The sequence below is a fragment of the Nicotiana tabacum genome, chromosome 6 (assembly GCF_000715075.1).
Source record: "Nicotiana tabacum cultivar K326 chromosome 6, ASM71507v2, whole genome shotgun sequence".
NCBI lineage: Eukaryota > Viridiplantae > Streptophyta > Magnoliopsida > Solanales > Solanaceae > Nicotiana > Nicotiana tabacum.
The window spans coordinates 207,116,035-207,128,010 of record NC_134085.1 but is presented as its reverse complement, the minus strand read 5'-3'; the positions used below and the strand labels follow the sequence as shown (position 1 = coordinate 207,128,010).

The 11,976-nt window shown below is 38.8% G+C and overlaps 2 protein-coding genes across 3 annotated transcripts; one reads left to right on the top strand and one right to left on the bottom strand.

Moving 5' to 3' along the window:
* The first annotated feature begins 3,290 nt into the window (after window positions 1-3,290).
* On the top strand, window positions 3,291-3,896 carry LOC142182296 (uncharacterized). Its single transcript, XM_075256513.1, has one exon. The coding sequence runs from the start codon at window positions 3,291-3,293 to the stop codon at window positions 3,894-3,896; it is 606 nt and encodes a 201-aa protein (XP_075112614.1).
* A 2,274-nt stretch (window positions 3,897-6,170) lies between these two features.
* On the bottom strand, window positions 6,171-11,672 carry LOC107795571 (uncharacterized). 2 transcript variants are annotated; one of them, XM_016618239.2, is made up of 14 exons: window positions 11,249-11,648; window positions 11,020-11,138; window positions 10,840-10,880; window positions 10,283-10,399; window positions 9,955-10,185; window positions 9,770-9,852; window positions 9,586-9,686; window positions 8,633-8,756; window positions 8,378-8,532; window positions 7,864-8,000; window positions 7,611-7,781; window positions 7,283-7,507; window positions 6,833-7,066; window positions 6,171-6,606 (listed from the first exon to the last, which is right to left on the bottom strand). In XM_016618239.2, exons 3-14 carry the CDS (start codon window positions 10,840-10,842, stop codon window positions 6,493-6,495), a joined length of 1,695 nt encoding a protein of 564 aa, XP_016473725.1. In that variant the 5' UTR covers window positions 10,843-10,880; window positions 11,020-11,138; window positions 11,249-11,648; the 3' UTR covers window positions 6,171-6,492. The 2 variants fall into 2 exon arrangements, with proteins under 2 accessions (XP_016473725.1, XP_016473724.1); XM_016618238.2 differs by having other exon boundaries at window positions 10,840-11,138; window positions 11,249-11,672.
* Window positions 11,673-11,976: the final 304 nt, after the last annotated feature.

The following is an 11,976-nucleotide window of genomic DNA, read 5'->3' as shown; positions in this document are numbered from 1 at the left end:
GTGCAGATCCGTTTCCGTCAGAAAGGGTTAGAATCATCTGAGGGACGCTTGGCGAAACTCAGACAGACCACCACCGTATCAGATTTTCAGAGTCAGTTTGAGAATATTGCCAACAAAACAGATGACATGACCGATAGTCGTATGGTACATCTCTTTATTTTTGGGCTCAGAGAGGATATTAAGAATTTAGTGCTTGTCCACAGGCCAAAAACTTATGAGGAGACGTTAGATTTGGCCCATATTCACGAAAAAAGGATCCAGGCTGAAAAAGGGCCCATCCGACCAGCCTTCACCAAAACTCTACCACTGTTACCCACACCGAATTTTGCACCGTCATCCCACACCGTAAAATCCTCGAGTCCTCTCATTCTAGCCGCATCTAGCTCTTACCCACCAAATCGTCCACCCCTCAAATGCCTATCTCATGCCGAATTACAGAGTTGTCGTGAACGTGGATTGTGCTACTATTATGAAGAGAAATATACTGTTGGTCATAAATGTAAGACGCCTCCTCAGCTTTTATTGCTTATAGATGGATCCGATGTAGACCTTGGCTTGCCGGAATCCTTTGTTACTGATGATTTCATAGCCGAGGAGTTGCAATGTTTGGAATTACATGAGCAGTCAACTATTTCTTACCATGCTTTAACTGGTGGAATCTCCCCATCAACTTTGCGATTCACTGGGCAAGTGAGTGGATCGCCCGTCCAAGTATTGGTAGACGGTGGAAGTACTCACAACTTTGTTCAACCACGAGCAACTAAACACCTTTAAATCCAAATTGAGGTCATTCCCAGTTTTGTTGTAATGGTGGGCAGTGGCCAGAGACTTCATTGTGAAGGAATAGTGCGTCAAGTCACCTTGTTGATTCAAGGAACTACACTACTTGAGGACCTGTATGTCCTACCTTTCTACGGGGCTGATGTAGTACTTGGGGTAGCATGGTTGGCAACTTTGGGGCGCACTATCACTGATTATGCAACACGGGAGTTTGAATTTACTTTGAAGGGGTCCAAAGTGCTATGGCATGGAGATTCTCCCACCGACGCTCACCAAATTCAGTTGCATAGTTTAAGGCGCATGGCAACAACTAATGCTATTTCCTCTTTCTTTTGCCTAGAGATGATTGTTGACGAGAGAGGAATGGCAGACGAGATGACCCCTGACTTGTGCAGCCTATTGGAGTCTTGTGCTAATATCTTTCAGAAGCCAGCCGGTTTGCCTCCTTCCCGTGCCCAGGATCACTCGATACACCTCACCCCGGGGGCACCACCTGTAAATGTAAAAACATATAGGTACCCCTATTTCCAGAAACAAGCTATGGAGCAACTTGTGACAGATATGCTCAAGGAGGGAGTGATACGACCCACCACCAGCCTGTTTTCTCCCCGGTATTGCTAGTACGCAAGAAGGGTGGTACATGGAGGTTTTGCATTAACTATAGAGTACTAAATGCTATCACAATTCGTGATCGATTTCCAATTCCCACCATTGATGAATTGTTTGATGAATTGCATGGAGCTTGTTATTTTTCCAAGTTGGACTTGTTATCCGGATATCATCAGATCAAGGTCAGTCCTGAAGATGTGGCCAAGACTGCTTTTCGTACCCACGATGGGCACTACGAATTCTTGGTAATGCCGTTTGGCTTGACGAATGCCCCTTCTAACTTTCAGGAAACTATGAATGAAGTTTTTCGGCCCCATTTACGTCGTTTCGTCTTGGTATTCTTTGATGATATATTGGTCTATAGTTCATCCTAGAATGCACACATGGAACATTTACATGTGGTCCTGCAGTTGTTACGTGACCATCAGCTAGTCGCCAAGCGATCCAAATGTTTATTTGGCCAACTATCCATGGATTATTTGGGCCATATCATCTCTGCCCAAGGATTGTCCGTAGACCTTGAAAAGATCATGGCTATCCAGCAATGGCCACCCCCTCGTTCTGTAAAGGAGGTTCGCAGTTTCCTTGACCTTGCAGGTTATTACCGTAGATTTATCCATCATTGTGCTGCTATAGCTGGTCTTTTGACTGATTTTTTGCGCAAGGACTCTTTCAAGTAGGCAGATGCATAACAAAGTGACTTTGATGCTTTGAAGGCCAAGTTGGGCTCCACCCCTGTTTTGGCTCTACCAGATTTTAGTCAGGAATTTCAAGTGGAAACTGACGCATCCGGGCAAGGTATCGAGGCTATTCTATCACAACGAGGCCACCTCATTGCTTACTTCAGCCAGAAGTTAAACTCTCGTATGCAGAAGGCCTTCACCCATCACCGAGAGATGTTTGCCATTACTTAGGCTATGAGTAAATGGCGGCAATACCTTTTAGGATGTCAGTTCACAATCTTTACTGATCAGCAATCGTTGAGGAACTTGACTACGCAGACCATACAAACACCTGAGCAATAGAAGTGGCTCACTAAACTTGTAGGATATGACTTTCACATTTTGTATCGGCCTGGTAAACAAAACTCTGCCGCAGATGCTCTTTCTCGAACTTCAGAAGCGACCTTCATGACTCTATCGGTCAATTCTTTTGCTATTGAGGTTGAGTTGAAGCAATTGAACCATTACAATCCGGAGTTGGTCGACATTCAACAGGCTTTGAGTCGTGGGGATGTTGGCTATGAAGACTATCTATTCAAAGATGGGTTACTCTTTTATAAAGGAAAGATAGTTATTCCTTTAGATTCTTCCTTATGCCTGAAACTAATTTTTGAGTTCCATGCCACTCCTACTGGAGGACATGCTGGGGTTGCTCGTACCTTCCATCGTTTGGCATCTAATTTCTTTTGGAGGCATATGCGTCGTGATGTATAAATTTTTGTGGCAGCCTGTCAGATATTCCAACAGATGAAGGACTCTCACCTTCATCATGCGGGCTTATTACAGCCATTGCCCATCCCTGATCAAGTTTTTGAGGACATTGCGATGGACTTTATCACATGTCTTCCAAGTTCGAAAGGGAAGACTACCATCATGACTGTAGTAGATCAACTCACGAAATATGGGCACTTCATACCACTGCCTTCTACTTTTTCGACTCAAACTGTGGCAGAGGCTTTCGTGGTAGATATAATCAGGTTCCATGGTCCTCCCCGAACTATTGTGACTGATCGTGACCCCAGGTTTCTACACTTGTTTTGGCAAGAAATTCATCATTTACAAGGGCCGACTCTTGCCATGAGTACTGCTTATCATCCTCAGACGGATGGGCAATCTGAGGCACTTAACAAGTGTGTGGAACAGTAGTTTCGTCGCTGAGGTTCTTTCCCACTGGTTGCCATGATACCATGGGCAAAATATTGGTATAACACCTCTTATCAAACTGCAGCTGGCATGACTCCTTTTCAAGCACTCTATGGCCGTGAATCTCCAACCATCGCTCGCTATATTTTGGGCAGCACTGCGAGCGAATTAGTTGAGTCCTACCTGCTGCAACGTGATGAAGTTCTACAGATTCTCAAGCACAATTTGTTAAAGGCTCAGAACCATATGAAGCAATTGGTAGATAAGTCCCACACTGATACGACCTTTGCTATTGGTGATTGGGTGTACGTCAAATTAAAACTATTTAGGCAGACTTCTCTGCGCTTGCAGCGAGATCACAAGATTGGTAGACGATATTTTGGTCCTTACCAGGTGTTGAAACACGTTGGCAATGTTGCCTACCGCCTAGCGCTGCCCGAGTCTGCTAAGATCCACTCGGTCTTTCATGTTTCCATGTTGAAACGATGTGTTGGAACTCCTAATCATCAGGTCACTCCTTTGCTTTTTGGAGATGTCACTGACACGGTGAATCCAGTTGATCTCAACCTTGAGGACAAGGTTGCTTTTCAGGAGGGGAGTATTGTTGTGAATGAAAATAGAGATGACGTGGAAGCCACGTAAGCAGAGCACATGGGAATGCCACGCAAGATTTTTAGAATGATCATTCCGCCTAAACGACTTGAGGACTACATCTGGAAAGGGGGAAATGCACGTGACAAGGGGTAAAATTAATTGGACAGCAGTATATGGCACCACGAAATCGGCATTGCAAGGAGTCAATTGAGTTGTTATGAATGATTCTATTTCTCTTCCTTGTTCTTCTGTATTCCTCACCTCCTTCTACTCCCTTTATCGTTAGTTGTTGCTAGTTCCAGTATTTCATTGTAATTTTTGCTTTAGAGATTTCATCCGGCTTTGTCTTTGTAAACGAGTTTCAGTTTAATCAATCAACAGTTGTGGTACTACTTTCTGTTTATTTGAGTTGCACCCTTCTGCTCTTTTGAATTTGTAACAGACCATCCAATACTAATTAATACCTCTTAAAGTAAACCAGAGATTTTCAGTTCTCATAATTGTCCTGCAAGTATAAATGCATCATAATTTATTAAGCTTAAGAAAGGTCCAGCTGATTAATCAATTCTTTATAAACGTATCTGTTTATTTTTTAACAAATAAGCTAGTAGTTGTTGGTAAAGTTGATTAAATGATAAATAACCTGCTATGATATGTTAGATTATATTGATTATGTAAAAAATTAACATTCTCAATGTATATAACTTAAATACTACAAAGTTTGATTCTATGCTGTCATTAAATTACCGCAATCCTTTTTTTTATCACGTTCACGCCTATCCAACCAAAATAAACGTCAGTAAATCCGAAAACTAATGCTTCTACGGCATTTGACATTATTGATTGACAGATCATTATCATGTTAAGCAGTATGCTAAACTAAGCAGCAAAATGAAAGCCGCAACAGCATGCTAAATATAGAAAATATCAGTTCCTTTGCACGCTTTTGGTAACTAAAATATCCTTATAAATCTTTGCCAAACAGGCTATCGTCGGAGTGACGAATAACGATATGTGCTGCTGTAGGATGAGGTTGTGTTTGGTACGAAAGAAAATGTTTTTCACGGAAAATATTTTCATGGAAAATGAGTGGTTTTATTACTTATTTTCTCTTGTTTGGTTGGTGAGTGGAACTTTTTTCGGAAAATATTTTGTAGTGTTCGGTTAGAGAGTAGAAAATATTTTTTATTCTACTCTCATCACCCCTCTTTCCCCCAAGTCCCCATATTTCATGTACTCTCCCCTCCACCCACCTACCCCCCCCCCCCACCCAAAAAAAAAATATCCAAAGTTTTCATAACTCTATTTTTTTCAAAGAATTTAATTATTCTTTTAACAATTCACATAAATCCAAAGGAACTAATGTGCTGTTTTACTTTTTATACAGAAATAACGTTGAAATTTGTGCTCCATAACTAAAAGGAAAATACTCTTTTTTTGTTGAAAAAGAAAATATTTTTTCTACAACATAAAAATAAAGTACTCATTTTGTTGAAATGGAACAAAAATACTTTTTCTACATCATGAAAAGAAAATACTCATTTTGTTGAAATAAAAGAAAATATACTTTTTATTACATAAATTATAAAGCAAACTTAATACTAGAAACAAATTACTTGTCAATTTTAGTGCTTTCTCTCACTACCGTGATAGTAATTTAATATTTTTAATTGTCGGTTTTGTGTAGGTGTGGGTACGTTTCCTTCACTTGATAGGGAAAACATTTTTCTTCAATTGGAGGAAAATGAGTTCACGAAGAAAATGTTTTCTAAAACATTAAAACCAACCAAACATGGAAAAATTAGAAAATATTTTTCGAAAAATATTTTTTTTCCCTACAAAACACACCCAAAGTTTCTAAACGTAAAATGATAAATCCAGTTAGTTTTCAAACCTTATACATTCTGAAATTTCATCTAGCTTCCAATACTTAAAACAAATTAACTTCAAGTAGATTTGTACAGGGAGTGCTTCAGCACATGTGCAAAACTGTCTCTATCGCGATCATCAAAGCAGCAACAGCCACATTTTGTTTAATGGAAGAAAACAAATGATACTAGCACAAGAATCACGTTATTTCTAAATTTATCTATAAAAAAAAAGAAAGAGAGCACAGATCTAAAGCAACCATTTAATCCCCTTATAGGAGATGGACCCCTTATACAATTATTAGTGATACTTGGGGGCTAGCACAGGGCGGGGGGGGGGAGGGGGAGGGGGATGGGGACAACAACATTTTGGTGATTGAAATATCATTTAAAAAAACATATCAGTGAGGAAGACAAAAAACACCATAACATAGATAGATTTCAAATCCTCAGCTTTTGTGATAAGATACTCTCCTGCTTGGATAAAAATCAAATGAAAGTACAATGTTATAATAATTTATAGGTCAGATGTAATCAGAAGTTTCACATAATTAGAACTATAAAACAGACAAAGACACAATATAGCCACAATGAGAGGGAGCATTAGACAGAACCTCTCTCTTCCTCATGGCCCAAAGAAGAGTTGTGATTCGTTTTTTCCATAGTTATAACTACTACAACAATTGGTCTGAGTCAACAGGTTCAGAGCACACATGCAGATTGATATCAAGCACTCGTTAGAATCAAGAACCTACGACCCCCTAGTTTTCTTGCAGCTACAGGGATTCTTGTGTGTCTGGTATAGAATCATTCGGCCCAAGGTCATCAATTGGTGGCCGCTGCTTATGATGATTGGTGACTGATTGATAAGCCATTGCTAAAGCTAATGCCTGGACATAAACGAAACAAACAAAATTAACGAGTGCATGAAATAATAAATAAGCAGCACAATCAGAAGTTCAAAGCCATCCAACTCTTGTTAAGTCCAAGAAATCCCACCAGTCAACAGCAAAGCAGAGATGATACATTTATCCAAGAGCAAAAAATATATAGCACATACGTCCGTTACAAATAACTACTACACTAAAAAGAGCATCATAACTAAAGAACACTTACAATATGATCACGGCCTGGAGGAGCATATATGCCTGTAGTGATTGTTGTTCTCCTGCGAGTATCATTTGATGGTGCATCGGATATTTTTTTAAATCCTGTTGGAACAACTACTACTGGGATACCCACAAGATTGCCAACACAAACTTTCTCCCAATCAGTTGCATTTCCAATAAACGCGTCAACTATGAAACTTTCTCTCACTTGCTGAATCAATTTACCTCTAGCTCTTTGTGCCTGGTGGAGTATCATACAAGTATGATCTTAGTGTTACAAATTATGGACAACTCTTTAAAAGTGGATTAAGATATCTGTTCTATAACTAAACCAATCAGATTTTGAGATGTCTGAAAGAATTTAATTATTCAGTTTTTTCCTATATCAATGATAATTAAACAAAGTACAATTTTAAACATCTAAACCGAGAGAAACTTTGTAGATCAAGACAATTACCTGAAGATAGTCAACCGCAGATACGGCACGTGCTCGGCGAAGTTCAATAGGCCACTGATCTTGGGCTTCATATTCATCATCCAGATTTGAGCGCTGCCATTTGTCGAAGTGAGCCAGCATCTCAACATCCATTGTGAAATTGACGATACCTTGGGCAGAATCAACAGTGTAACTTAGGTTAAACGGGACCATATTCACTCCCTTTGATTGAAGTACATGAACAACCTGTCATCCCCGACACAATTCAATCCAGTTAAGAGATTCATCAAATAGGATAAAGAACGTAATTAACTCAGCCACATTCCGATACTGGAAAATAGTCCCTTACTTCCATCTCAGCATCCTCAAGATATCCAACAGTGAGTTTTGTGATATCAACTGAGAATGGATCACTAAAGGGTATATCTCTGGATGAAACATCATCTGGGTCCTTTCCCCGAATGGTATCCAGAACAATCACACAATCCACAGCATTTCTACAAAAAGGGCCTAATTTATCCTGACAAAAAGTTAGATTTTAGTGTATTCTACTCAAAACTAATATCAGGAAAAGGAATTGCCTGTGGAAGAAATATGAGTACCAAGCTTTCAGCTACGCTCATAACACCCGTTCGACCAACAGCTCCAAAAGTGGGCCGCAGCGCTGTCACGCCACAGCGAGAAGCTGGATAGGTAATAGAGCCGGTAGTTTCTGAACCGATTGCAAATGGAACCAAACCTGCAATACCACAATCTTTCTCTCAAAACAATATGTTTTGCCTACTAATCAGTAGATCAGCAAGAAACTATTTAATTCTTTCTTCCAACCAGGCGGTACCAAATGTCATTAGATATGAGCACAACAACATCAACAACAACAAACCCAGTGTAGTCCCATAAGTGGGGTTTGGGAGGGTAGTATGTACGCAGACCTTACCCTACCTTTAAGAAGGTAGAGAGGTTAGGTTGTTTCCAATAGACCCTCAGTGCAGGAAAGGTAAAAGGAAGGGGCAATGACTCATTGGATATGAGCACAATGGTCATATTTGCAAAATATAGAAGACAGGACGGCTCAATCAGAATCTAATCAGGGAAAGCTCAATAGCTCAAAGATACCTGCTGAGGTGCAAGAAGCAGGCCCTGCTGATGAACCCGTAGAATATTCCTTTATATTCCACGGGTTTCTTGTTCTACCACCAAACCAGACATCATCATATGCTAAAGAACCAGTTACTAACTTTGCAACAAGAACTGCTCCGGCAGATTTCAGCCTGCATCAACCATATCTAGATTATTACAAATACATGCACAATATAGAGTGGGCTTCTAGATCTGGACTTATATGTTATTGATTTCATGATTTGCTAATACCTCTTATAGACCCAAGCTTCAATATCAAGAACTTGGTCTTTAAAAGATGTTGAACCCCATGTTGTCTTATAGTTGGGTACTGCTATGATGTCCTTCAGACCATAGGGAATACCATGAAGAGGACCTATATAGAAAAGAAGATGTTTTACTTGTAATCCCCTTTAGCAACTACAAAAAAGCTAGATAGTAAAATATTGGAAGAAGAGGTTATGAATCCAGAGGCTACCAGTGACACAAGGGAAAGAGACCAAACAAAATCGGAATAAACATTTTTCCTATTACTCTCCAAATATTAGAAAGAAGTACCAAGAATATTGTTTCAAGAAGCTACCTATGCCATACCCTAAATAAGTTTCTCTAAATAAAAAAGAAATAAGGAAAATCAATTAAGAGCATGAGGTGATAAGTGATAAGTGAAGGAAGCATGGGAAGATTACTCTGGCCGGAAAAGGTAACTTAGGAAATGAACAACCTTAAGCGCTTGAAGGGTAAGATAAACCTTAACAGCATCAAGAAAAGATCAGTCCGAAGAAACTGGAGAACATTGTGGCCTGAAGATTTAGAATTTCCCTGATTATGAGTCTAATTTTGATGTGGCTGAGAAACATATATTCATTTTCTTCCATGGTACTTAATATGCTGTGATTTTTTTTTCTTTATGGCGAAGTTGGATATATGCTATGTTTTCTTTTCAGGTGTACAGGTCCCTGTCATCTACGGCAATTTAAAATGAAGTTCCAATTTCGACTCTTCCCCACAAAATCCCCTTACCGCATAACTATAAATAAAAATTCATATAGAAAATCCAAACTTTTGAATAGAGCAGAATGGTTATGGAGGCATAATGGAATTGACGCGTTGTTCATAGATTGATTGATGGAAAATTAGGAATCATGAAGGTAAATAGGAAATGCGTGAAAGAGGTTAGTGGAGAGAAATTGGCAGACTGTTACCCAAATATTTGCCTTCAGCAAGCAGTTGATCAGCCTCTTTTGCTTGTTTGTATGCTAATTCTTCAGTAATTGTAATGACGGATTCAAGGACAGGACCATACCTGCGACACCCCAGTTAATGCATCATTATGAGGACCAGATATCAGTAACATGAAACAATTGGAAGGAAAAGTATTTGTAACACCTCTTCAGTCTCTTCAAGAAAATTCCAGTCAGCTCCACTGATGTGATTAGATTTGCCTTGAGAAGTTGCCCAAGTTCAAGAATCTGATATAACAGCATAGATGTGTGAATAGAAGGAAAATACCATAAATTCGAGCGCGTAAGTCCTGATATATAGATTTAAAGGGAATAATAGGGAGCACTTACACTCATGAATGCAATATCCTCATCACTTTTTGGTCTTTCTATACCAGCAGCAGGTGACGGATAATTGAGCTTTTTGTTTGGTTCATTTTCTAGTTGTTGGACCTTCCATGCAGAATTGAAGACTAAACAAGAAGGGTTATGCAGACCTCCATCAGTAGAGGCAACTAACTTTCGGTTGGATCTGATTATAGGTATGTTAAAGTCATTTGCTCCCTTTTCAATTTCAAGCATCTGAAAGGAATGAAAAGCCGAGCCAATTATAGTCTTACTTCGTATTTTATTCAGAGTAAGGAGGACAACCAGAACAATTACACTGTCAGAACAGTACCTTAGACTTACTCAAGAAGCAGGAGTCCAATATTTTGAATCCACATTCACAAACTGGAAGATGTTTGGCCTCTTCCGAGCATTCACCGGGGTTTTTAGGACCCAACTTCCCTCTTTCCTGATTAATGGACAGACAATTAGACAGAAAGCAGCACAGTTGATAAACTCGAACTGCTCTAAAAACAATAGTTCCAAAAACCGATGTAATTTGATGATGAAAGGAGGCATACAAGCCGGGTCGACCACTTTGCTAGTGATAACGTCTTTTGGCATTGAAACTTTTGCAATAACAGGCTGGAGATGAAATTCTTCATTTATCTTACCTTAAGTTTGTTATCCCCATTAAGATAGTGATTAGTATTAGACAAGTAAGATTTCGTAATTTCTGTCATATAAGAGCTACTGTATTATATTGCATCGAGAACACATTAATCGCAGGCAAGACATGGAAATTAAACAAGAGAAACAAAAAATTTGGTGCATTCGTAGTAGTAGCATCTAATAACACATGTATTAGTAGTGACATAGAAAGTCAAAATAGGATAAGGGAAAACATACCATATCTGTGGAATTGTTGCAGGTAAAATCCCAGTATCCTCCTGATGAATATGAAGAAACTGAGTTGCTATTTAGCAACAAAGTAAATACAAGAAACAACCCCAAAAACATGGGCAACGGCAACAACCGACGAACTGAACGTGCCGGAAGTGGGTAACCCACGTCGCCCATTTCACTCACCACGTTATTATAGGCCATGGGACTCGATTTATCGGCAGAACTCCGTAGTATATACTCCTCTGTATCAATTCATTTCTTTGGCTTGACGGCACCAATTAGAGGATCTTCACTTTCTATCCCTATGAAAAGAAATTCCCAAATTCATTTAATAATTAAAAATTAAAAACATTGACTAATTGAGTCATTGACTTGGTTATGACAAAAAATAATTGGACAGATTCAGAATTACCTTTAAATATTTCCGATTCCTTGACCAGAAAGGCGCAGCCAGCACGATCAGCAGTCAGCACCTTTACTGTAAAATAAGTACTGCAAATCATACTTTATATAAAATTACTGAGGCACAAAAATTTGGCTTGTATTTCATTTGGCGTCAATTTCAGCTAACTTAAGTTCATCCGTTAGCTAGTTCCACTTGTTAGGAGCAATTACAGATCTCATAATCTTAATTTTTGTATAAAATTCTCAATTGCAGAACATGAATAGAATCAGCTATCTCTCTCCTCTTCTTCTATGCTTCATTCTCCTCCTTTCTATTCTGATAATTTGAGAAGTGACATTCTTATTTGAACAGACAAAATTGAAAAGAGGGTACCACACGAAGCATCTTTTGATTTATTTATTTTTTAATTTTATTCCGCTTTCTGTTTTCTTTTCATTTTATTCCATGCTCGCTTCCTTTATTCTTTTATTCTTTACAACATGTTAAGGGGACACAAAATTATTTCAAAAGAAAATTCACTTCAAAACTATTTACCTCATGCAATAAAACAATTTAACTCATGCAATTAATTTTTTGTGACATAAAGCTGAAATATAGTATAAGCGAAAAGATATAAGGTAGAGAATAATAGCAACGAGAAGATTTAAAGGTGTAGATTTAAAAAAGAAATGGATGAAAAGATGAGTTATGTCAGAAAGATCAGTACAATAATTCAAGAAAGTGACAAATAAAGA

Coding starts and splice junctions, on each gene's coding strand:
- LOC142182296 (XM_075256513.1), top strand. CDS start 3,291: ATGATACCATGGGCAAAATATTGGTATAACACCTCTTATCAAACTGCA.
- LOC107795571 (XM_016618238.2), bottom strand. CDS start 11,037: ATGGCCTATAATAACGTGGTGAGTGAAATGGGCGACGTGGGTTACCCA. Junction 8,001..8,377: donor TGCTTCTTGCACCTCAGCAG/GTATCTTTGAGC, acceptor GTGGTATTGCAG/GTTTGGTTCCATTTGCAATC. Junction 7,508..7,610: donor TTGAGGATGCTGAGATGGAA/GTAAGGGACTAT, acceptor CGGGGATGACAG/GTTGTTCATGTACTTCAATC.